At 42.6% G+C, this 26,876-nt stretch overlaps 1 protein-coding gene and 1 pseudogene across 2 annotated transcripts; both read right to left on the minus strand.

Moving 5' to 3' along the window:
• Nucleotides 1-1,211: 1,211 nt before the first annotated feature.
• LOC148714312 (K(+) efflux antiporter 2, chloroplastic-like) lies at nt 1,212-4,695 on the minus strand (annotated as a pseudogene).
• A 2,173-nt stretch (nt 4,696-6,868) lies between these two features.
• GL3 (basic helix-loop-helix (bHLH) DNA-binding superfamily protein) lies at nt 6,869-25,190 on the minus strand. Of its 2 annotated transcripts, XM_008808574.6 has the most exons (9): nt 24,431-25,190; nt 23,892-24,325; nt 21,123-21,377; nt 18,900-18,996; nt 18,739-18,753; nt 9,356-9,412; nt 8,284-9,267; nt 7,217-7,657; nt 6,869-7,116 (listed from the first exon to the last, which is right to left on the minus strand). In XM_008808574.6, the coding sequence occupies exons 2-9, from the start codon at nt 24,029-24,031 to the stop codon at nt 7,045-7,047; spliced, it is 2,061 nt and encodes a 686-aa protein (XP_008806796.2). In that variant the 5' UTR covers nt 24,032-24,325; nt 24,431-25,190; the 3' UTR covers nt 6,869-7,044. The 2 variants fall into 2 exon arrangements, with proteins under 2 accessions (XP_008806796.2, XP_088574111.1); XM_088717985.2 differs by lacking the exon at nt 18,739-18,753 and having other exon boundaries at nt 18,882-18,996.
• Between the last annotated feature and the right edge of the window lie 1,686 nt (nt 25,191-26,876).

The raw sequence follows: 26,876 nt of genomic DNA on the forward strand, positions 1-26,876 counted from the left end.
GAAGATTTAATAAATAGAATGCCTTGCATATCTATGAACGACTAGAGACTTTATCATCAGACTGTGACTTCCTATAAGGTAGACCACAATGAGTTACACAAGCATAGCACATTGGATGTTACTTTTTTTATTTTTATTTTTTTTCCCCTTCGTGTATGTAAAAGAAATTTTAGTTCATTGATCGTATGTGAGGCCTTGCAATGAGTTCATTGGTCATAGGAGGAATATGAGTTATTACCCTATAATCATTGCGAGCAGTCTAACTACTCAAAGGCTGGTCCTCCCAATTCTAACTATTCCAATCTTCCATGCTTAATAATTAAGATGCATTTTTGGTTTCAATGCCAAAGGATGTGATGTTGGTAATGTGGGTGATTTGAAGCGTGCAGTAGTTGTCACGCACCGATCCCCGAGTGCGACGAATGCCGCACGCCTACACGGCGGACCGTACAGGTTTGCAAGGAAACAAAACATATCAAAGCAATAACAAATTCTTGAATTTTTTTAGTCAATAATTTATTCAAAGCAATCTTCTAAAGTTTCAAATTACCATATGTCAACATAAATCAAATACTCTAACTAGTCTATCTAAAATGTCAATAACTGAAGGAATTATCAGAAAATTTAGCACACTCCCCAAGTTCCAAGCAATCAGGTGTCTATGCATCTGGATCTGAAAAACTGAAAAATATGATAATGAGCTATACTATCCCAGTAAGCAATATAATATTTTAGAGCGGTGTCAAAGCATGCCAGATATTTAATAAAAGCACAAATTAATGAATAAAAAATAAATCACAAATAAACATTTTTTTTTTGAAATTTATTAAGCATTTTCAGAAAACTCTGATACCAGAATTCCAACATAAATAGGCTATAGCCACGTAACCCTGTGACATAGGTTGCACAAAGTGCCAAATCCACTATTATTAACTAGCAACAGTGTCCAAATTTACTATTATTAATCACCGGTGGCAACGATGTCCAAATTCACTATCCTAATCACTGGTGGTGTGGTGTCGAACCTAGTTTCCTTCATGTACAAGTTGATACAGCCAACGAATAATCTCGGCAAGGCCAAAACAGATTATAGCCATGCTGAGAATACATACATATATACAAAATAATTTTTCATAATTTTTTTAGTCACATTTTTCTGATTTCATAACATATAACATAATTTTAAAATAATTATTAACATGCCTGACTCGTTTAACTAAGTACAAAATATATATCAAAATTTAATTAACTAATAAATTATTTTGTTAAATAATTTAAAAAACATACTTTGAAATATTAAGTTACTTATTTTTTTTGCTTCAAAAATCTCACTTCAGTTGGACGAGTTAGGTGCACCTCTAGGTATTTTGTGAAATATTGGTACAAATACAACATTGACCAGAAAGTAACCATAGCACATCAAAAAGGGAAGCTGCTTCTACTTTTTATATCTTCCTAAGGTAAGAGCTCAATAAGTTTTCTTAATCTTTTTGGAATCCTCTTTATTGCTCCAACGACAGGCTTTGCAGTTGAAGCAACTTCTTCAATGCCAGTAACCATATCTGGCTGACAAAGCAAATGAGAATTCTTTTCTGCTCGATTATTAAGAAAGAAAACCCCTATCCCAAGAAACACTATTCCAAGAACCAGGTTGGGTGCATGATTCCTTGCAGAAATAATAAGCCCATGGAAGACCGATGCAGGTGTGACTTGTTTTCCTTCTGCCTTAAAAGAAAAGAATGATGCAGAAAAGAATCGAGATGATTTATTTAACAATGCTTTGGGGGCAATTAGAGGCGAAGAACTGTCCTTGGTCAGGTCCTTCGATTTATTGTATGTCCTGCTTCTTTGCCCGTGAGACATTCTTCGACTTTTCCACCTTATCAGCCTCTACTCCTTAAGAATCCAAACTCAACTTCCCATTCTCTTGACCATCAATGTCATCAGATGATTTAAGTTCTTCAATGTTTCTAACAGCTATACCTCCAGCCAATAAATTATCTTCAATCTTCTCATTTCCCTCAGTAGTAATATCACCTCCAGCATCCTTGCTCGCCTCCTCCAGAACAGGAGGTTCTTCATTGTTTAGCTGCTCTTGGGAAGACACAGCTTGCTGCTCCGCAGCATTAGCAGAAACATTGGCCTTCTCAGCTCTCCGAAATGCAAGCTCTGCATCATTCACACGCTGAGTAGTTTCCAGTTCACAAGCCACTGCCTGTTCAGCCAGGTGCATTATATTAACCACATCCTCAGCCTTTAAAGCATTCAACTGAACCTTCTCAGCAACTCTTCTGTAGTTCTCCTTTCTTGGCTTGAGTTTGTCTCAATTCTGGCTCAAACTTTGCCAAGCATGCCTGACAATCCTCAATCTCTTCCTGTGTCACGCACCGAGCCCGAGGCGCGGCAGACGCCGCATGCCCGCACGGTGGGCTGCACATGCATGCAAGGCATCGAAACATATCGGAGCAATCACAGATGTTCAAAACTTATTTGAGGATAATCACATATGCTTAAAATTGACATAAATAATTAAAGTAATTCAAAAACAGTCTTACAAAATTCCAAACTAACATTTGCTAACATAATTCAAATGTCCAAACTAATCTAACTAAAATGCCAATAACCGAAGAAATTATCGGAAAATCTAACGCACTCCCCAATCCCATGTGATCAAGCCTCTGGATCTGAAAAACAGATAAAATAAAATAATGAGCTATACTAGCCCAGTAAGCAACAAAATACCCCAAAGTGATGTCAGAGTATATCAGATCAAAATACAGAATAATGTCTGAAATAAATTATAAATAACATCGTTTTGCTGTTTTCAAAACTTATTATCATTTTTTTGAAAACTCTAATATCAGAATCTCAACATGATAGGCTACGGCCACGTAACCCAGAGGCATAGGTTGCACAGAGTGCCAGAAACCACTATTGTTAGTCACCGGTGGCAACGGTGTCTAGAAACTACTATTCTAATCACCGGTGGCGCGGTGTCGAAACCGGTTCCTCACAGATTACAAGTCAACAGGTCCAACGTAGAATCCCCATTGGCGGAGTCAGAACAGAACATAACAGATCATAGCCATGCTGAGAATGCATGTATATAAAAATAGATTTCATAAATTGTACCGTCATATTTCACGGATTTCAGAGCATATAACATGATTTTCAAATAAAATTTAACATGCCTGACCCATTTTATTGAATACAAAATATATCTCGAAACTTAATCAGTTTATCAAACAATTTGGAAATCACACTTGAAGTATTAAGTTACTTACCTCTTCTCGCTTAATTCCTACTCCAGATAGGCGAATTAGGTTCACCTGTTAACATTTAATTAATTTCTTTGTAAATTTTAGAGCTAAGCAAAATTCAAAAATAATACTACTGGACTCGGCCCAACAGAGCCCCCAAGGTTGGTCTCTAATTATTTTATTTGTAAAAATTTATTTCAGGGGCCAATACCTAATTATATAGTACTATTTTGTATAAAGCTTGAGTAAAGGGACCAAACAAATATAGTTGGGGACCTTTATGTAATAAATCTTTCCTATAGGGATCAAATACAAATTACAGAAGACCCTTTTTTAAAATAATATACTGCCAAGGGCTTAACTGCAAAATTCCATTTATTGGCCAAATGGGTTCGGGTTTCGGGTTCCGAGTTCGAGTTCCGGGCTCGAAACTGAACTGGGCCCAAGTTGGGCCCACAAAGGTACTGCCCAACTAGGCCCAACCGGACTGAATTGGGCTCAAGTTGGGCCCACAAAGGTACTGCCCAACTAGGCCCAACCGGACTGAATTGGGCCCAAGTTGGGCCTGCAGTGAACAGGGCTCAACGGCCCATCATAGTGCTCACGGCCCACAATGGGCCTTCTTCCTCACCGAGCTCCCCACGGACAGGGGAGATGGGAGAACGGAAGAGGAAGGGGGATCGGCGGGGTGGTCGGCCTGGGTGGCCGGCCTAGGTGGCCGGGGGGGGCCTTCGCCCGGTCGACGGCCAGCTGACCGCAGCGGCGGCCGGCGGTCGCTGCGGCGACAAGCATGAAGACAACCGAGCATGGTCTCGGTTTGGGGCCAAAACAAAGGAAAAAATCAAGGATAAATGGCTATGGAACGAAGAGCCAAAGAAGGAGCTTACCGGCGGTCGATGGAGGCGGTGGATCCCGGCCGCAGGTGGCTCAGTCCGGTGGTCAAGTGGCGGCGACGGTGGTGGGGCTTTCCGACGGCCAAAACAAATCTTGGAACAGGGGATGGCCCATGAAGGGGCTTCGGACGGTTGATCGGATGGGAGGGCATGCCGGTCACCAAGAAAAAGAGAAGGAGGGAAGGAGGGAGGAGGAGGAGGAAGAGGGGGCTCAGAGGTGACCGATTGAGGAGAAAATGGGGGGTTTTTATCAACCCACCCCCCCACCCCCTCCGTAACGGCTCTCCGCCGCGAAAATCGCGTCGGTCGAGCGAAATCCGCGGCCGTGGTTGGCCGCGGATTGACTGGAGGGGGGTGCCGCAGGATACCCGCGGCGCCCTTGCCCCGTTTGTCCCCGGAGGAGCCGGAGAGGATCGCCATCGTGATCCTCTGTTCCGGCTCTTCCCAAAAGAAGAATGGGGCTGAAGTCGGCAGCCCACATCCTGGGAACCCGCGGCGCCCTTGCCCCGTTTGTCCCTGGAGGAGCCGGAGAGGATCGCCATCACGATCCTCTGTTCCGGCTCTTCCTAAAAGAAGAATGGGGCTGAAGTCGGCAGCCCACATCCGGGGCAAACGAGAGTTCTTCTTCCTCATTATTCTGCATAGAAGTTTCAGGTGATTCTTCTTGTTCCATTTTGGAACCCAAAGCTCCTATTGCTAACTGCAGCCTAGCTTCAGCCATGGAAAGTGCCATGGTGGCTTTCTGTACAGCTTCTTTAGCAATACTCTCTTCATTATCAATCTCCTGAATGGTAGAAACAGCAGAAGTGACATCTCTCCGGGCAATTTCTGCTTCATCCTTTAAGGATATTGCCAATTCTGATATCCTTTGCGCTTTTTCTTCAGACATTGTACTGTTAAGTCGAGCGACTTCCAGTTCCTTGAGTGCTTTTTGTAGCACTTCCCTCAGATCCTCCAGTTGATAGGTCGGTCTCCTTTGAATCCTCCCCTGAATCGTTTGGCTCTACAGCAGATTTGGATCCTACACCCCTACCCTCGTGCGGATGCTTTTGCTCATCCCTTGAAGAGCTTTCAGTTTTCTTTTCTAATATCTTGACTGTTACCATCAACATATGCTAAAGAATCTTTTTTTTTTTTTCTGGCACTGGAACAAAAATAATGCCTTCGAAAGTTTTCGAGGGTTAAAGATATTAAAATCCAAAGACCTCTGCTGCCGAGAGAGATGAAGGAACCTACCAAAATCTCCCCCACAAGCTCTACTTAGCATCATACAACCACCAACAGATCCACCCTTTCTGCTCCTCAAAGAATATGATTTATAGTAAATCCTAGTTTCTCCAAGAAAATTATAACTGCTGCTTCTATTCCTAAGCCAAGAATTCACTGTCCCAGAAGTCAAACCAACACCATGATTAAAGGCATTCGATTGTAGCAGACCACGAGCCAAATCCATCACTCCAATCTCCAGGAAAGTACACGAAAACTCAAAAGGATCTCGAACGAAGCTGGAGGTGGAGAGATCTACGGCAGACTAAGGATTTACGGTGAGGAGGAGGGCGACCTAGAAGACATCGCGCGGGCTTCCTTTTGGTTTTGCTTTGGGGATTTACAAGGAGGAGAGTGGTCACCGGTCACCTTACTCACGGAGCAAAACAGATCGGAGCTTGGGTCGTTGCGCCGCCCACGATCCGTGGGCGGATAAGCTCCACGAGATGGCCGGCGGCCGTTCTAACTCTCTGTGTAGTCAAAGAGTTCGACGGCCTGTAGCCTCACTGCTTCGACGAAAACGGAGTAGTGAAACACGATCGCGATCCTCTATTCTAGCTTCTCCGTGGCCCAGCTGACTTCAGCCCAATAAAGCCAGAATCTTTCCTTACAATAGTGGCTGATTTGAAAGTACACAGCAAGATTACCTCCAACTTTATAACCTTTTTTTCTCAAATTTACCGTGCATTTGTTCGAAAAAATCATGTTTGCCGGGCAGCACACCGACCTCAGGTCGAGGACACAAACACGGAGAATTGCTGGTCAAAAACAGATTATTAATAACAATACATCTCCGGGATCTTCGACAGGGAAATGCAAACCATATGATGACTGGCCTAACATTAACATTCCCTACACTCTCAGAAGGAGAACGCTTCCAAGTTCCTTTTACCTTCTCCAGATACCAATTATGGAGGCATCTCTTCCTGTGGAAACATACCAAGAACAAAGCAATAACCAAAATATAAAATTCTTGAAACAGAATGGTAACATTAACCCTCATGATCCACAAATTCGATATAGAGACAATTTCACCTGGTGATTCCATGATGAAGTTAATAAAAACCATATATGCCCAGTAGGGAATACCAGATAATTTATGCTGATAGAACAATATTTCCAGTTTAACACTGCTACAATTTCAGCAGAAGTTCAACAAGTTTCTTTCGTTTAATACATATTGTGAGAGCATAAACATTTCTGCATCACAAATGTACGTAGAGACCTGAATGGAATTTGTCAGTGACAAGGCCATAAGAAGTTTAAGGTGTAGAATACTTTGCATTCTTTTAGGCTATACATGGAGAAGTTATTTTAGCCCTTTCAAAGCCAGAGACAAGTTTGAAACTATACCGCATGCAGATGACTATATCAGATTAAATCAAACACCATGTTTTAGAACGCATGGTAAACATGATCATGTCCAGGGAAATATAGTGGCTAAAATCATCAAGGAGAAGAGTAGAGAGTAGTTACTAATAAAACAGCTCGAAGAGACTGCACAAAAGTCACTTTTACATGTTGACTAGAATATGTTCTCACGGCTCATCAGAATTTTAAACGAGTTCTACAAGCTCAAGATTTACGGACATTGGTCATTCCTTGCTGGCGAGAAATAACTATTCTCAACATTTACCTACAACTCTCTGAAGTGCCCGCTTGATCATTCCTGGCGATGCTACAACTGAACCCCTAAACTGCAGTCAAGTTCAAAAGCAAGAAAACTAGTTAGTAGACCAGAGAGAGAGAGAGAGAGAGAGAGAGATCCACCAGGAATTACGATCAAGTGAACCAAACCTTAGCTTTTATTGTCACTGCAAGATTGTCATCAACAGTGGATGACTGCACAGAGAAAGGATCCAAATGGAGGCTGCTTGCCGCATCAACTATCTCAAGAAGCAAACATTCCCTCCAGGGACAGTGCATCTCTATGAGAACCTCTTTCTCAATCACAGTAACATTAACGTCAAGTGGACCATCCTTTGATAGAAACAAATGATGTTCGACCTCTGCTTCCTCGATATCACAAGCCTTCCTCTTGGTTGCACTAGGCTTTCTGCCATTCGCAATCTCCTTGTTGCCATAATTGTCAGATGTCCTCTCTGATATGTCAGGATGCTTCCTCGTTCCTCTTGCTTCAAACTCACCTAACTCTCCGCGAGAATCCAATTCCTCTACTTTTCTCTGAAGCTCTTTCAGATACTCTATTGTGTCACCAAGGATGGATGCTTTGTCAACCTGAGAGAAACAGGTAGTCCTATGAAGAATTACAATGATTCAACATTTATTTCTCTAAGAAAAAAGATTTAACATTAAGATAGAATTCTAAGAGAGAGAAAAAGAACCACCATAAGACCAATAGTTCCAAATTTCTCAAATAAATAAATAAAAGTTAAAAGCAAATAGATGACCAATAGTTCCAGTAAATAAAACATAACAGAACTCATGGGTTCTTAACAATCTTTCTGAAATTCTGATACGTATTAAAGTACGAGGCTGTCACATTTCCTAAATTCAGGTCTAAAAAAATGACAAACTATGCAGACAACTACAAAAGATTATTCAATTATCGTCAAAAATTAATTTTTTTCTAACAATATTCTCCTTAATCTTCATACGAATGATGTGAAAATGATTTTCAAATTGAAATCACATCTAGTGACACAATTCTTAGACTAACATAACAGGCAATATATATTCTATAAAAGTATGTAATTCTAGTTGCCATCTCCAATGAAAAAACTTAAAACAAGCCTTCCCAGATCCTCCAAGGAAATAATCTTATCAGGCTGTGTTTTTACATCACCCTGCCATGAAGATGGGCAATGGCACTAAGAGCTTAAAAAAACTGCAATTCCAGTTACCTTGCTAAGAGAAGGAACCAGTGATCTGAGAACGAGGAATTTCTCATTTAGCTTTTCTCTCCTCCTCCTCTCTGACAACACATGACTAGCATTAGCATCATCTCCTTCTAATTTCCAAACTTTGTTCCGAAGCCCATTTTCCTCTTGGGGTTTCAGTGGCAGGCCACCATGCATCCATACAGTATCAACCAAAATCTTCTTCACCAGCTTCTGTGAAATGGCGGAGAGTGGTTTTGGAGTGTTCAAACTTCGCTTCCAAACCACAAAACTGGATTCATGAGAACCACAAGGAAAGCATGTTATTGACTCCAGCTGCTTGGAGTTCCTTAGGATGGCAGCAATGGTCTTTGTATAGTGTGACTTTTCACCCTGAAGATCCAGTGAGATCAGCTTTGTAAAATCTTCCTCCTGAAGGCTATCGAGGACATTATTCTTTATTCGCTCACCCATTGGAGAAGAGAGGACCCTTTGAGGATTCACAAAGGACTGCGATATACAGTCACTTGAATTCAAAGAACCATGTAAACCATTGCTGAACTCATCATCCATCAACTGCCCATTATGTACTTGAGATGCACTATTCAGCCTCTCAATTCTAAAAGAATTATTATTAGCTTGCTGATTGGGACAACACTCATTTGAACTGTCATGAGGAGAATCTATTTTCGGTTCTTCGCAGATACTTGCCTGCAATTCCTCGACCTTATCCTGGATTAGCTCATTTTCTTTGTCAGAGGCATAAGAATGACTACCAAAAGGGAAAGCTGGGGACCCACTCTCCAAAGGGGCCTGACAATCAGGCACTAAGTTGTGTTCCCCCAAAATCATCGTATCAACAATTTCACATTCAAGATTAGGGCACAAGATGTCTTCATCCTTTTCAGCCAATGGAGGACTGGATACAGATTGCTCGGAGCAAACAGGGATAGGCAACTCCCAGAATGAATTTGTGACTTGCTGTATGAGAGCCGAATCCTCCAAAACCTTAAAATGATTAAAAAAAGATTCACAACTAGTTAACAGAATAAATGGTTTTATTTATATCCACATATATGAATCATAATGAACATACCGGTTCAGTTGTACCCAGCTCTAGCACACCGTCCATGAAGGGAATACACACCACAGTCTGCATTTTAAGATGCAGAGAATGGTAGTAAACATGAATTCTATAAAATTTTAAACTACTATTTTACCTTGTCATACAAAGAGGATTTTGAGATTCAAGATAAATTTGGCAATGGCAAAAGTTCCTAATTAGCAAAAAATTACAAAATAAATAATAAATATTAGATTAGTTTAATGTTGAATTCAAAGTATTTCATCAAAGGCAACTACAATATACACTCCTCACAACCAGTCATGATCAAACTGAAAAAATAAAGATGAATAGCTTAAGAATCTTTTAGTGACTCAATAAACTGTGTGCGCGCTCCAATGAAGGCATGTACCAGTTATCTTGATTTGAAGGGAAGAGGGGGGGGGGCACGAAGAAATATATATTCCATCATCCAAAAAATTGAAATAATAAAAAGATTGAATGACTAGTCTTGATTCAGTCCACATTGGAAACAAAGGATTGGTTGTGTTGGGATGTCTTGTTACTAATATCCATAATGGATACTTAAACAATTAAATTTTCTAGATATAACAATGCACAAAAATTTTCTCATGATAAAAAGAGTATTAAATAGCTTGGAATTTCATATACTTATTTAGGGACTTCTTGTTAAAATGTAATGATAACAAGGAGAAGAAAGAGTCACCTAACCTTGGAATGAGAGGCTCCTTTTTCTGTCAGCCCGATTACATTTCTTTCTTGCTTCCTACTGTTTTCTGACAGTCATTTTCTTAAACTTAGCTAAAATTTTCTAAAGTTATAGATAATAGCACTTATAAAATACATTTGTATGATCTCCAACTGCACTATTCTGACATCAATTTCTATTAGAGTTACATAATCAGTTAAAGGTATTATGCAAGTGCTATTGGTTTCATTGGCTTTCAAATTTGAAACTTTTTTTTTTTTTTTTTTTTTTTTTTTTTTTGGTGCAACGGCGGCTCATACCCTACGGGTATGAAGACGGCCTACAAAATCAGAAGCAAGTAAATCTAACAGAGACTCCGGCACAGTGTCGGGCTCCCTCACAGTAAAACCACCAGAATGGTGAGCCGCATAGGCAGCGACCCAATCAGCTGCACAATTCGCTTCCCTGTAGACATGTGTAGCCTGATAGGTTCCACACGCCTGCAAAAGTCCGCGAATATCCATGAGTAACGGTCTGCCCTCACCTGCACGACCACGACCCCTAATCCAATCAATCACAGTGGCTGAGTCGCCCTCTAGAATGACCTGGTCGGCATGCAGTATCCGTCTCGCATAAGATATGCCCTCCCATGCGGCTCGGAGCTCCGCACACACCACCGATGCATCGAAGATCCGCTGCCCCCCCAGTGCCACTAACCTGGCATCATGATCACGGATAACGAAGCCTGCACCTCCACCACGTCCATCAGCTGCCAAACTACCATCAAAATTCACCTTCAGGAAACCAGGGGGTGGGGGTACCCAGGATACGAAACAGATGGGCGCTCCAAGAGCGGTCGGGGTACCCCAGATGTCCCTGGCCAACCTGGAAGGTGACCTAACAGCAGTGCTCAAAAACTCCTCTGCATGCAGAAAGGCCCTGGCCACCACCGCCCCCGGGGACGAGCTGCGACCCTCAAAGACTCGTACATTCCTGTCTAACCAGGAGTGGTAGGCCAGATATGCAACACGAGTCCCTCTCTCCTGCACCCCGGGTCCTGCCCCTGGGAACTCCAGGAACCGGATGAGCTCGGCCATGGACGACCATCTCTGTCCCGGATCATAGGCGATCCCTGCAGCCCTCCAAATCTGAACAGCCCGCGGGCACTCAACTAGCACATGATAGATAGACTCCTCCACCTCCGGACAAACGACACAATCTGCAGCTATCCGTACTCCCCGTCGCATCAGAACACTCCTAGTGGGTAGGCAACCCCATGCTACCTTCCACAGGAATAGTGCGATGCGTGGATGAACACGTAGTCTCCAGATCCAGGCACCATCAAAGTGTCGGGTCCCCACTCCTCCTCTCCACTGCGCTATATCACGGGAGCTCACTATCGTCCTCCCGGACGAACTCCATATCCTCCTATCCACCGCCATCCCCATCGGGATCGGTAAGGCCAACACTCTCTCTGCCAGCTGATCAGCAAAAACCCGCCTAACGAGGTCTGCATCCCATCTCTGCTCCCCCTGGACAAACAAAGCACTCAGTGTGCGCCCCTCCAGCCACCCGTGATCCATCAGTGTGGGCCAATCCTGCAATCTGCCCTCCGATAGCCATCTATCCTCTAGGATCCTGATAGTCCGACCGTCCCCAATCTCCCATCGGATTATAGGCATCACCCCCGGGGCACGAGTACATATCTCTCTCCAGATGAAGGAAGATCCACGTCCGGCTCTGAATGTATCCGAAGTAATGGGGTCACCATACTTCGCTCTCAGCAAGGAAGCCCAAATACCTCCCGGCTCCAGAATAAATCTGACTGCTAGCCTAGTGGCCAGTATCTCCCTACGCTCCAAAAGAGAGTGGACTCCCAGCCCACCCCGACTGGTTGGCTGACAGATAGCCTCCCAAGCCAGTAGGTGGATGCCCCCTCTATCCCCACGATGCCCCCATAAGAAACTCCTGAATACCCTCTCCAGGTTACGGAGCACAGAAATCGGTACCAGTGTATTAGACAGTAGGTAAACAGGAATGGAGCTCAAAACTGACCTCAGTAGGATAACTCTGCCCATCATCGAAAGAGTGCTCACCTGCCAGCTCTCCAGTCTCCGTCTGATACATGCCTCCATGGATGAGCACTCCCCCTGCCGTAGACGTCGGCCAGTAATCGGGACCCCGAGGTATCTAAGGGTCCCCTCCTGCTCGTCGATCCCCAGACTGCTCATGATGGATGCCTTCACCCTAGGATCAGTCCTCGGGCTGAAGGTGATGGCTGACTTAGATAAGTTGACCATCTGACCTGAAGCTCCACAATATCCCTCCAGGATTCCACTAATAGCCAGAGCTGACCTCCGAGTCGCGCGGGTCAATAGTAAACAATCATCTGCAAAAAGTAAATGTGAGATACCTGTCGCACCCCTCGCCGGCCTGTATGCCTCAATCTCCTGTGACACGGCTGCATGGCGGAGTGCTCGTGACAAAGAGTCCGAGCAGATGATAAACAAAAGTGGTGACAATGGACACCCCTGCCTCAGACCCACTGATGACTCAAAATACCGCGATGGGGATCCATTTATCAATAATGCAAAAGATGGTGCCAAAATGCACCCCTGAATCCATCTAATCCACTGTGGGTGGAATCCAAACATCTCCAAGGACCGCCTAACAAAATCCCACCTCATCCTGTCATACGCCCGCTCCATATCCAATTTGATCCCCATCAAACTCCTGCAACGGGGAGCACTCTGCAAATCAGTCATAAACTCATGGGCACAGAGGACGTTATCAGAAATCGAACGTCCCCCTACAAAAGCTCCCTGCTCCTGACAAATAATCCTGGGCAAAACAACTCTCAGCCTCTGTACCAGTACCTTGGCCACTATTTTGTGCAAAGTCGTGCACAAACTAATAGGCCGAAAGTGGCCCGGCTCTACTGGGTCATGTCTCTTCGGGATCAAAGTGATAAAAGTCCGCCTCCACTCCATAGGCATCGAAGCCGATGTAAAAAACTGCTGAACAGCCTGTAGAACCTCCTGTCTAATGATCTGCCAATACCTCCTGAAGAAGAGTGGGGGAAAACCATCCGGCCCTGGGGCCTTATCCTCCCCTAGAGACCATAGGGCCTCCTGAATCTCCGTATCTGATACTGGTCTGCTCAGTGCTGCATTCTCTCCCTCGGTGATCTGCACCTCTGGAACCAATCCTCACTCATAGTCATCAGTATCCAGTCGCTCTGTGTCAGTCCATCTGGCATGAAAAAACTGCAATAGTGTCCTCCTGACAACCTCCATATCCTCTGACTCCTGCCCACTGCTATCCCTGATCCTGCGAATCCTGTTCTGCTGCCTCCGCATGATGGTCGACTGATGAAAAAATCTCGTGTTGCGATCTCCCTCGCAGATCCACTGAACCCTCGATTTCTGTCTCCAGAAGACCTCCTGCTGCCTGAGTAGAGAGTGATGCATGGCCAAGAGTCCCCTAAGTACCCCCTGGTCCTCCTCCGACAATCCTCCATCACTATCCTCTTGGGCCTGCGCCCTAGTAATAGATGCTTCAACTTCCTCCACCCTTCTGAAAAGGTTCCCCACTTCCTCCTTATTCCACCGAATCAACCGGCGTCTAGTCAGCTCAAGCTTCCGAGCCACCCTGTACATTGCACTCCCACGAACAGACGTTCTCCAGGCCTCCCTCACTACCTCCCACGACCTCGGGTAGGATAACCATACCTTCTCAAATCGAAATGGAGAATGAGACTGAATAAAATACGAGGTACTCACCAATACGGGGCTATGGTCCGAGGCAATCCTAGGCAAATGGCGCACCCAGTAGTCTGAGAATCTCTGGATCCATCCAGTCGATGCAAATACTCGATCGAGCCGCTCCCATACTCTGGCCTGACCCTGCTGGTTGTTGCACCATGTAAATCTTGGGCCGGTGAATCCAAGATCCGCTAGCCCATTAGACATCAAAAAATTCTGAAATTCCCTGACCTCAATTTTATTGGTGAATGCCTTACCGCCCCTCTTCTCCACTGGACTGTCAATGCAATTAAAGTCCCCTGCTACCAACACCGGATGCCCCAGCTGAATGAGGCTTGTGGCCTCCTCCCACAACACTCTCCTCTCCCTATAGTCCGTACTTGCATATACTGCAAGTAAAACCCATGGGGGAGCATTACCCTCTGATATCACTATATTCACCTGCTGCCTGCACTGGTGGAAGACATCAATGTTGCACGACCCCATCCTCCACAACACAATAATCCCTCCAGATAGCCCCTGCGCCTCCACTGCATAGGTACCCCAAGATCTCGGGATAAGATGTCTAACCCGCTCCAAACTACCTCCCGACAATCTTGTCTCAAATAAGATACAAATCTCGGGATCATGAAGACAAACCAATCTCCGGAAAGCCGGTTTGAAGGACGGCTTCCCCGCCCCCCTGCAATTCCACAATAGGACCTTCATTAAAACAGCTGAACCGTGCTTGGTGGAGTCTCAGATGCCTGTGACCCATCCACCACCCGTAACCCCTTCTCCTCTGTGGACAACCCATCCGCCACCTTCTTTGACAAAGCCTCCCTCATTTGTTTGGCAATCGCTGCAAGATCCGAGCCGCCCGCGTTGCCTCCTCCCCCATCATCCGGACGGACCGATAGCCTCTGCACATCGTCGGCCGGCAGACATCTGTGGTTTCCCGTAACCATGCTCTCCCCTCCTCCAGGACAGAACGACCCATCCACTGGAATCTCCGCCGGGATCCCGCCGCCGGCCGCCGATGAAGAAGCCAAGCTTGAGTTCCCCGGCCGATCCACCGCCTTGACGTCGCGGCCCCCCTTCACCGTGCCATCGGACACGGCAACGAAGGGCTTCCCAACAGTTGGCCGGAGTCCTCCCACAACCGCCGGCGACAGACTCCGGCTACGGAAGCTCCGCCGGTCAGCTCCCCGACCTGCCATCACCGGCCGCGGCACGCTTGGCACGGAAGGGTACCGTGCCAGCCGGGCCGTGCCAGCCGACTTCTTGGTTGGGCTGCGAGCCCGTTTCAACAACACAGGCCCCCTTTCCTCTGGTGAAAAGGAATGGTACGGTTCTCAAACAAAAGCGGAAGGAGGAGCGAAAAGCGCTCCAGAGGGTATGGTGAGCGGCGAGGGCGGCGGTGGCGCTAGGGTATGGTGAGCGGCGAGGGCGGCGGTGGCGCTAGGGTTCCGGCGAGGGGCGGCAGCTGGCGCTAGGGTTCCGGCGAGGGGCGGCAGCTGGTGTGAAGGCCCTGGTGAGGAAGACCGGCAGCAGGCGAGAGGTGTGTAGGGAGCGAAGGGAGCGCAGGAAGCATTAGACGGTGGTGGGCAAGCAGTTCAAACAGCTGGTGGGTGGCCATGGCGAATCCGGGCACGACGGTGCCAGGCGACCGGGGTAGGAGCCGACCCCCTTACACTGCTCCTGGGCAGGCCAAGACTGCGCCGTCGTGGTCGGAGGTGGCGAGAGGGGCGGTGCGTCGACCGGAGGAACCCAATCATCGTCTCACTGCGGATGAACTGGAGACTCTGCAACGGAGGTTCCCTCGGGTGGCGGTGGTCCCGGAGGAGCGGGTAGCGGCAGCCAGGAATCACTGGAAGGAAACGGCGGTGATTGCTAAGAGCCTGGGACGGAGAGTCTCCCCGGAGCTGGTGGCACGGGAGCTCAGAACCAGGGGAAAACTGAAGAACGAAGTTGAGGTCCTACCTATGATGGAGGGCTTCGTCACTATCCGGTTTGCATCAGGCGAAGACCGGGCGGCGGCGCTCGCTGCCGGGCCGTGGGTGGTGGCGGGGCAGCTCTTGGCAATGGAACGATGGGTTCCCGATTTCATTCCGGGCACCCATTCGGTGAATCGAACGGTTGTCTGGGTCCGGCTGCCCGGGCTCCCCGTTGAGTACTGGGACATGGAGGCCATCAGGGTGATTGTGGCGGAGGTGGGGAACCCCCTGGAGCTCGACCGATTCTCCCAGGAGAGGCGGCGCATCGGGTATGCTAGGGTTAAAGTTGAGATCAACGTCCGGCAACCACTGATTCCGGGGACCATTGTTCAGGGCGTGCAGGCGAGATTCTGGCAGACCTTCGCCTATGAAGACTTGCCGGGGCTATGTTATCGATGTGCCCGTTTGGACCACCTTGCCGGTGATTGCTGTTACCAGGACCCCGGAATGCATTCGGGGACGGAGGCGGAGGGCCAAGGCGCGGAGACGGAGGGGCAGGGGGAAACTGCGAGTGGATCGGAAGTTTCCCCGCAGATGACCTTTGGCCCGTGGATGACGGTGCCCCGGCAGCGGTACTGGAGGAACACGGGCGCCCTGGGCGGTGTGAAGAAGACGACGGAGGCGGCCGAGACGGCTCGGCGAGGGAGCTTGGTGAAGCCACCCCCGGAGATGGCTGAGGTCGATCCGGCTGAATCATCGCCGGACACTGAGGGGTGGCGTAAGCCAAAGAAGGTTGCCCGACGAGGGTCGCCGGGGAAGGGGCCGGGGCAACCGGAACCCGGTGTGGCGGAGGGAGTCCAGACGACTGAGTTGACTCGGCACCAGGACCGAGTGCCGGAATCGCCAACCAGACCCCAAGACCCAGGCCCAAGTCAGATTCGCGGGCCGAGCATATCTCCAGGCCCACTGGAAGTGGATCGGGCCATTCATCGGGCCGAGGTTCAGGAACAGAAAAGAAACCCATCGGCACTATAATTACCCACGTCCAGAGTTTTTAGGATGCACACTCCAGGAATTGAACTCAGAATCTCTGGTTGCTAAGCAGAGGGGTGGGACCAAAAGGGCAAGCCCCAGCTACCAAATTTATTCTTATTTAAATGAAAAAATCTGTTGCTACCAAAAAATGGACAAAATATGTTGAGAAAAGGCTGGATGACTATGGTTAGTCAAAGGGCAAGATCTATAATTTTTTTTATGCCTCCTGTTCTCTCTACAGAATGCACAATGAATTTAGTATATCAATATTTTGTTGTCTTCAAGTTTATCCATCCTTGTTTTCCTCAGATACATGGTGGTAAAAACATTCTACTTCTATAAAAATTTAGAAATCACTTAGATGTGATATGATGCTCCTGTGTAACCCTCTATGTACAAATGGCTTCGTAAACCCAGATGGAAAGACAGTGAGCAGAATTTTAAAATACGCTGTCCTAATTACTCTAGGTGGAGAGCTTGAGTAGAAGTACTGCTACCCCTCCTCACTCCACTCCCCGCTCAGCCACCTGATTCTCTGTTGCAGCCAGATTGGTGTACACAGGGATGTGAAAACATTTGGTGGTGGCACCATGTACCGTAAAGCCAATCACCTACTTCCACATAAGACTGGTGCACTGAGCAGGGACTGGAGTGTGGAGGTATAGCATTTTTCCTTGAGCATTGTACTTATAACAATTCTGTCACAAAAAAGATACAAATTGAATACATGATAATGATGAAAATTTTGAACCCAGATTCAGAATAAATGAACTGAAACTATCTATATAATAGATTAGATCAGATTTGAGTTAGAAAGTTAGAAAATTGTTACTGTTTGATTGGACTAAATATGCCATCTCAAAGCAAAATGATGATTGTTGTATGGTGAGCTTGTCAGAGAGTAATTCAAATTGATTCAAGTCCTGTCAGCACAAGGCCAGCAATATGAGCTTGAGTGGATATATAAATGGACAATGAGCAGCTTGTTCTTTGCCCCTTATCTAACAAAGTGAAAATCAATCTTGAAATGCTTCATTCTAGCATGAAAACTTGATTGTCAGCCAAATATGAGGCACCAATATTTTCACTCCCCAGAACCAAAGGATCATATCGGTGAAGCAAATACCCTCAGACAAGATCAAATCCAGAATAACTCTATGGCAGAATTCTCTAGGCTTTTGTATGCTGATCTGATGGAGGATCTTGAAACAGTGTGTTGCTTTTTAAAACTCGAATGGACAAGATCTGGACCTACATAATCACATTAAATGCTTATTGAAGAGTGGTCATTAGCAGATCCATTCCAATCTACATTGGTGAAGGATTGAAGTTTGAGGACTGAAGCTGGATGGATGAATCAAAAATAAGTTGTTGTTTTCAGAAGAAAATGAAGTAGGAACTTGATTGCAGTCCAATGATCCTTGATTGAGTGTGTATGAATCGACAAACTGCATATAAAGCAAAGGTTGTACAAGACCTCATGAGAATCAAATTAAAGAGCCAAAAACTTTTAAATGTGCTCTACCAAGCATCTTAGGTAAGAGCTTGTGTATTGTATTTGGTATATACTAGCTTGCCTTCCCAGGAAATTATGCACGGTATTATCAAATAAGAGGGTTCTACCTTTCTCTCATGTTTTCTCAGTTTTATGTTGCTTTGACTGGTGTCCACCTTAATGATTGTATTTAGCTTAGTTCCCTTCTTGCTCTTCCTGCTCAATTCCCCTACGTTGTGAGGGTGTACTTCCAGATTTCTTTATTTAATAATATTTTTCCCACTCTCCCTCCATACAAGAAAAACAGAAAAAGAAAAGAAAATAATTATGACACAAATGGAACATCGATGCGACAAATATATTTATAGGGATAGTAAGGTATCAAGGCTTGCTATTTCAAAGTAAAATTAGTAGCAGAATGTGTTACGTTAAGAGGAGTTGTGCTTAGAATATTATAGACATATAACGGTTTCTAGAACAACAGAAAAAGACCATACCTGGATAGATGCACTCTGAGATGATGATGTGTGATGCAAACCCAACCAATGAACAGAAAATCACATGTTGGATGAGAGTAAGAGAATCAACTCATATGTTAGTATTGACATTATAACAGCACTAAGACATCTGAAGAAAAAACATAGTCAAAGAATCCAACCTTTGCTAAAAGAGATCGTGAAAATATTTTACTGTCTGCAAATTGAGCATTGCTCAACCAGATATCCTGATTGCTTGCTAAGGCTTTACCGGGCAACCTGGTCAACAAATGAAAGAGAATAAATACTATCTTGAAAGGAAAACTTTGCTCAAAACAACAGGGAAGCATGGCAACAAGCAAAAGATAACAGTTTCAGAGGATTCAAAGAAGTGGAGGCAAACATCATGTTGAAGAAATTTTCAGAGGTAGAACATCTGAGAGGAAAAAAATAGCAACAATGGTAGGCATCATATTGTGCCTCAAATTATAAATGATTCAGAAGATAAGTTTGAAAAACTGGTGCAAGGAAAAAAAAAATAAGCCTTCTAAAGTGGGAGGGGAGGGAGAGAGATAGCGCATGAAAGATAGAGCCCAAATCCTATTGATGCAAAATACATGATAAGAAATCTATTTTTGATCAATATCATTAATATCATAAACAATGTGAAAGTTGTCATGAAATGAAAAATAAGATGTTTCATAGGTTAGTGAACTTTGGATGCTTTAAATAGAAAATAAGGTTATTTAATTTTTAGTCCACGGTTTAAAGACATCAAGACCTACTGAATTTTGATCCGTATATGTTATAGGATGCGTAGATCATAAATGATTTATATGCTCCATCACATATTTTGCTCTTGGCTCTACAGTTACCTTCATTTTGTGCCTGCCCAATGCACAAGTAACATCAAAACAATTGATTGTTGGTCCAAAGGGTATCTATATCACTATGGATCCACAAAAGGTAGTCAATCATGTATTTTGCACCAATAGAGAGAGAAAATGAGGGTTGCTTATGTTCAACCACATGGCGACTTGCAAAAAAGCTCAATACAAGGGCTTCAAAATTTGAGCCATTTGAGTTTATGCTCTTATAAATATTTGCTCCCAATTCAGTTATACTCTTTGTTTCTCTCTATGCATGCTTCAACAAAACATGTTCCAAGAGTTTTTCATATTCATGACAGTGTTCGACAATTATCATGATCCTTGAAGGATTGGATCTCTTATGTTAAGTTTTCTGATTAAGCACTTTCAATTAGCTTGGTAGCACTGACTTTTAAGTTTTGGAAATGGCCCGATGCACAGCCCCGGTTGGCAAACCAGCCCTTAGGAGAGTATAGCCAAGATGATGCCACTAGGAGGAGCAACTTATATGAGGTCATGTAATACTACGTGAAATGATTAGCATCTTAATCAACTGCTGTGAATGAGAGAGATTTAGATTAGATGGTTCCTACATGCAGGTTGAGAATGAGATAAAAATACATTATCTATATTTGCACAATATATTTAATATTTTCTTTTTTCTGAAACAAGTCTCAAGCACCACTTTTACTCGACCTTTGACATTAGCTGTTGCATCAATACATAAATATTTCACCAACTATAAGAAGCTAGAATGTATGTAGTCTAAACCAAGGACTGCCGAACCAGGCCAAACCGCCCGATTCTGGCAGTGCCGAACTAACTCAGTGTGAAACCAGATCAGTTCGCCTGTTACATTCAGTTCCGGACCGACCGAAACCGGCCAATAAGTGCCCGAACCGGTCGATTTGCACCGAGTCAACCCAGTTCCAAATATTTTGGCACTGTAGCACTATAACACTATCATTTTAAAGCAATAAGATGCATTACATAGGTTAAACCGGAATCTTAGAAACATTAAAAAAAAATAAGAAAACATTAAAAAAACACCAAATTAGACATAAATTCATAGAAAAAGTTCAAAAATAGTGATTACCAATTAAATTTTTTTTAAAAACTTCAAAAAAAAATTAGGTGCGCCAGTCCGTGAAATGGCACGCTTTACCGGTACCGGTTTGGTATAATACTGAACCAGTACCGAGTTGCACCGGGCGCCGACTGGTATGGGTCCCGGTACCAGTTCGGCGGACCTTTCTCTAAACAATGAATCTTTTATGATCTTTTTCTATTTTGAACAGCAAATGTTTCACATGAATATATAATCAAACCATCGCCCAAAACGTCCATGCTGTCAAAGAAGAAGAATTATGGGCCAAACTCGTATATAATTGCAAAAACTATGTATTATTCAATATTTCTTACAACAAACTAGAAAACCTTCACAGTTGGATTGAAATCAGTGAAAAATAAACAAAAAAATGAATTCAAGCATGATGATGTAGAAAAGTTAGATTAAGGCTTTCAGAGGAAAGGTACCCTTGGCCTGGACGGAATGTGAAAGACATGCAAACCAGGTAATACCACTCCGTGTCTGTCAGATCTTCAGGTGATAGTGAGGCAAAAGGCCTTTTGGACTGCTGATTGCCGTCTCCTGCTGAAAGAGACTCGTATAGCTCTCTCAGTTGCTCGCTTCTCTGGAGACCCATTTGATCAGCTTTAAACTCCACTGGTTGAGTAGTCTTCCTTGTCTTTATATCACCATTATAGTACCCATCACTCCATGCTAAGACCCTACAAACCAACAAGATAAAGAAAAAAGATACAAAAATGAAGGACACAACTTAAATCCATGTAAAAAGCAAAAAAAGAAATGGTAATCCTATGACAATGGCACCTTCATTACATAGAGGTTATGCCAAAAACATGAATAAAATACATGATCAAGATACAGAGATAACTTTGTATGAAACAAAACCACAAGAAATAGATCTATCATGCTAATGCTAATAATCAAAAGCAGTATCATACAAGAAGAAATATGACATAGGCTTACTTATTCCTTGCATGTCAGCTGGATTTACATGATCAAGATACAGAGACATCTCCATGTGAAACAAAACCACAAGAAAGAGATCCTATCAGCTACTGCTAATAATCGAAAGAAGTATCCTACAAGGACAAATATAATGTAGACTTATCCCTTGCATGTCAGAAGGACTACATTGTAAAAATTACATTTGATGCTCATTTAGAGTCATCTGATGAACATGGTCTATCTTAAGTGATGAGCATTTATATGGAGATGAGGCAGTGCATTTGAAAGTAAACAGGTAGAGAATTTTACCATCTAGCTAATGCTACTTATAAAAAGCCGTATCCTACAAGGAGAAATGTAGCATACAATTCCTTGTTCCTTGAATGTCAACAGGAATATATCGAAAAATTATGTTTCATGTCTGTTTAGAGTCATCTGATGATTTGGATCTATCTAAAGTGATTAGCATTTCTAGGGAGATAAGGCAGTCTATTTGGAAATAAACCTGTAGAGAATTTTACTGTATACAAAGTGCTGCTTTTGCGTGTTTCCATGGAAAGTCTTTAACAGGATGGAATTTCAGTTTGATTCATGTAACAAAATGTCGGATATAACAAGAAAGAAACATTATATGCATCTACCTTCAGAGTGCAGTGGCTCCTTAGATGACAAGCTAAGAATTGTATAATTCTACGAGGAAGAAAAGTCATCATTTGATATGTGGGCTGTGAAAGAGTTTGCATTGTACCGTCAGTGGAACATGATCATTATTTATGTCAATGGAATCAAATTTATCTACATGTTAAGGTCAGCAATAGAACTGTGGACAGGCACTCTGGGGAAGTTAACTCGCACATCTGCAACATTGCTTCAAGGATGTGGTAGCAATCAACTTTATGTTCAGTCATTTGTATAATAACATCCAGCATTACATATAAGGAAGGATAGTTGGTTTAGATTGTTCTAGCTACAAAATGTAGAACATCCATCCTCTCAGAAACTATGCAGTTCCCAGTTAAATACATATAACAAAAACAGAAAGCTAGCAAACCATCTAAGAACCAATGCACACACAATGGAACTTAATACATTCTTTGGTATATGCAACATAATCTTGAGATAAGAACACATATTGGTCTTCCATCAAAAAAAAGTATGTATCTTGGTGTATTCAGTAAAGAGACATTTTCAAAGACTTAACATGAAAACTTCCAGAACAGGGTTAGAATGAATATAGCAGAGTCAAAAAAAACATTATCTAAAATTTACGGTTATGCAGAATGTCATGAAAATATTTTATAATTACGACCAGATAGCTAGTATAATGGCATTGGATATATATGTTGTTAGGAGTTGCGCTCTGAACAACAAAAGTGTACGACGACCCATGTGGGCGTATGTTTAGTCCCACATCGATTATTCGCCGAGGATATCTTGGGTACTTATACAAAACTAAGGAACCCAAAAAATACATTCGGCTAGCTATTTTGGGTGAGCTCCTGTTTTCAGGGACAGTTTTACATCGCTTATGATTTTTTTTCTTAAAAGGGACATTCTAACAGACAGTTAATGGCCAATTTCATCCTTGCTTCATGAAGGCACCTTGCACATCCTCCAAAGCTATTCTATAAAAATTTATGTTTGGTAAATCAGAACTAATTTACACAATAATATCTTCTTCAGATTTCATTATAATGCTCACAGACAGCACAGTTAGTACAATATAGATCTACCATAACAATCATAAAAAATAATATCTTCTTCAGATTCCATTATAATGCTCACAGACAGCACAGTTAGTACAATCTATATCTACCATAACAATCATAAACAATAATATCTTCTTCAGATTCCATTATAATGCTCACAGACAGCACAGTTAGTACAATATAGATCTACCATAACAATCATAACCATGACAGAAACAGAGTGGCAGTCAGAGAGTCCAAGTTTCATCCCCTGACCCACTCAACTGTCATAAAGGCAATGATCTAAACAAATGCAGAGTAAATGAGATTGGACCAGTTCTGCATCTTTTCAGCGACATCTCCTTAAAACCAACTTTTCTGAAAAATTCTGGTACCATTTTCGGTCCACAAACTGCTGCATAAATGCCTGAGAGATGGCTATTTTAATCTTAATGCATCTTAACTTAGACAGCTACAACCATACGGTAAACGAAAGTGATGAGCTTAAAAACTAAAAAAACAGCATATTTACCGACCAAAAAAAAAAAGAAGCAGAATATTCAGGTTGAATCTTTCCCATACCCTTGTTGCCTTGTTGAGATGGACCAAAAGATTGCATAACTCCACTGGATGTTCCTGACAGTAGCAGCAAGCTGCTTCCTCAGGTGTTTCTCCTGCAGCTCTTCCAGGTTTTGGGCGCCTGCTGCCATTGCTCGACACATAACCAAGATCCCTACTCAGAACTCACAAAAAATACCAACCTCTCTAACCTTTTTGCACCAGCAGAAGCATTCCAAATTTCAAACGAGAGTCCCTTAGAATTTTCATTATTATTACTACTATTCTGGTAGGAGAAAGGAAGCCAAGCCCTCCACAGATGACTTATAGGCTCTGTTCTCTGTTCTCTATAATCATAAGAAGAAGACCTCTTGTATGGGCTCGTCGATTCTATATCTTTTTGTCCAGGTAGACGCCAAGAAACCTTTTAGGCTCAGGAAGTACTGACAGGGCTCAGACTACAAAGTGCAGTGAAAAAAAGGGTAGAAGCTGGGTGAGCTTAATGGAGAGTTACAATTGCTCTGAAAAATCTAGATCATAGAGAGAGAAAGGTGAGAACTTACATGCCTCTTTCCTTGTAGGAGTACTAGGAAGACACCCTTCTCTTTCTCATAGAATAGCCTATCTAGCTCAGAGATTTGGATACAAAAATATTATAGACAAACAAATTAGAGTGTCAACATAAGATAGTCCAGCACGAAGACTACAGAAAAAAAGAAATTATAGAGTAAGAGGTTCCTGAACTTGGGAAGGAGGTTGGAACACCACCACTACCAGGAGAAGGACAAATAAATTGGTTCTAAAGAGCAGTCAGAGGACCCAGTGTTGGACTGACTCGGCACTCTTGCTTGTAGAACTGAAAAACTTTCACCAACCAAGCTCTCTCTTTCTCCCTCCCCCTCCCTCCCTCACCTCCTCAGACCAGAAGGAGATATCAGGGCTCATATCATGGCTTCCATCACATGCAAGAATTTAGGAAGTAGAGAACAAAAATTGTGTAATGTTAGATCAAATAGACAGGATGTTCGAGTCATACCATTCAAAGATATTGTCTGGAACAGGACAAAGGTAATTCATTGATGACAGAATGGACATGTGACCAAAAGCAAGAATGAAACTTGCCCTTAATAAAAAGGATTAAGAAACCAACTATTTTCCTCTACCCCCGTCATACTATTCAAAGAACTTGACTGGAACATGAGAAAGGCAATTCATTAATGGCAGCATGGACAAATGCGACCAAAAGCGATAATGAAACTGGAACGTTGCCTTAAATAAAAAGGATTAAGAAAGGAATTCTCTTCCCCCTCTCTCTTTCCCCTCAAGGACACGTTTGATTTGCAAAAATAAAAAAATATTATTACGATCCGAATCTCACTTACAAAACAAATTAAAAAATATAAATATTTAAAAAATATTAAATATATAGTCGATATGAAACTAAATATATATTGAGATAATTATTTTTGGCCTTTTATTTGTTAAAATAAAAATTTAAATTTAATCAAAAAATGATGATCAGGTTTATCTCAGGTTTGTACTGCTGTATTTTCTAATTCATAAGTCTATTTAAAAAAATATATATTTTTTTATTTATTTTATATGGGTCATCATAAATATAGAGAGAGAAAAAAAATATTATGACTATCCGAATCACTTAAAAAACAAATTAAAAAAATATAAATATTTAAAAATTATTAAATATATAGTCTAGGAATACGGATTCTTAAATATTTTTTATTTAAGTTCTTACATGCTCTTGCCAGAATAAAAATATAAATTTATGTAAATTTAATCATAAAAATTATAATTGATTTATAATAATTCGTAAAAGATTTGTGTTGTTGAATTTTCTAGTTTATATAAATTATGATGGGATCTATGAAAGAGACAGACAGAGAAGACGGGAGTGACGACAAACTGACAATAGCGTTTGCACCCCACCGCTCCAGTCTTGCATGGGGAGAGAGAGAATCCGATATTTGTTCAAAGCAGGTGAAGAAAATTATTTCATTCACGAGTTAAAGAAAATTCAATCCTCCGTGCAGGCCTTGAGGCCCTAAAAAAGGTGCGATTCAGAATCCCTGTCAGCGTCAGCAATTGGTTTTTTTTTTTTTTTTGTGGTAAAAGTCAGCAATTGATTCAACAAATTAAAATAAAAAGAGTGAAAGGTCGCAATCCGGCTTCGGCTTGGGTCCAGCACTTCGGCTTGGCTTGGTAAATCGTAAATGTAAAAAGAAAGGACTTGGTTAAAAGATACAGGGTTTAATCAACGAAGGCAATATGAAGATATATCTTACCATGCAAATCAATATTGTGGTCGAATAAAAAACAAAAAAAAAACTTGTCCACTTCTCAATAATGGAGTGGTCCTCCACGTAGTCGAACTAATTATCCGTACTGTACCGTATTAAACTAGTAGCCCGAATGGGTAAACTCAAAGTTGTAAAATGCTATAACCAAAAATGTTTGTAATGTAAAAAAGACTACTTGATTTCTCGAAACTGAAAATTTATATAAATAAATTATATATTTTCAAAATTATTATATATTTAATTATATAAAAATTGTCTAGTTATTTGTTAATACATTGGATTAAAGTCAATACAATTTGGCTAGATGCAATTGAGAGATGCAACTGCTCGTTGGATATCTACGATATCTTGCTATGTGAAAGTGAATTGTTGAGTTCAATAACTTGCATCCCCTCTTAATTAAAAAGATTTTGAACATATAAGCCCTTAACAAATTGCAATTACTTAATTAATATTCCTTCAACTCTGTAAAGACATTAGGCTTGTTGAGTTCCATTTGCAAATTTCATATTTTAAAGACCAACAAGTGAAAAGGTAGTCCATAAAATCCAATGCCAAGCATTGTAATGCTTCGACCTAGTGGCTAGCTAGATATGCGGCTAAAGCTAGTAGCCAAAACACCGTACAATGGCGACCTAAATCTTGAGTTCTAGTGTTAATTTTTGTGACCCACTAAAATTTGCAACTAGCAAAG

The sequence above is a fragment of the Phoenix dactylifera genome, chromosome 3 (genome assembly GCF_051530095.1).
Source record: "Phoenix dactylifera cultivar Ajwa chromosome 3, Ajwa_hap1_PhDact_Kaust_v1.1, whole genome shotgun sequence".
NCBI classification, from domain to species: Eukaryota; Viridiplantae; Streptophyta; class Magnoliopsida; order Arecales; family Arecaceae; genus Phoenix; species Phoenix dactylifera.

What these genes read in the sequence shown, in the direction of transcription:
- GL3 (XM_088717985.2), bottom strand. Translation starts at nt 24,031, where the DNA reads ATGTGTCGAGCAATGGCAGCAGGCGCCCAAAACCTGGAAGAGCTGCAG. An exon ending in TGGTTCCTTCTCTTAGCAAG is followed by an intron (nt 7,658 to 8,283) that starts GTAACTGGAATT and finishes TGTTTCTCTCAG; the next exon opens with GTTGACAAAGCATCCATCCT. An exon ending in CAGTGACAATAAAAGCTAAG is followed by an intron (nt 7,117 to 7,216) that starts GTTTGGTTCACT and finishes ACTTGACTGCAG; the next exon opens with TTTAGGGGTTCAGTTGTAGC.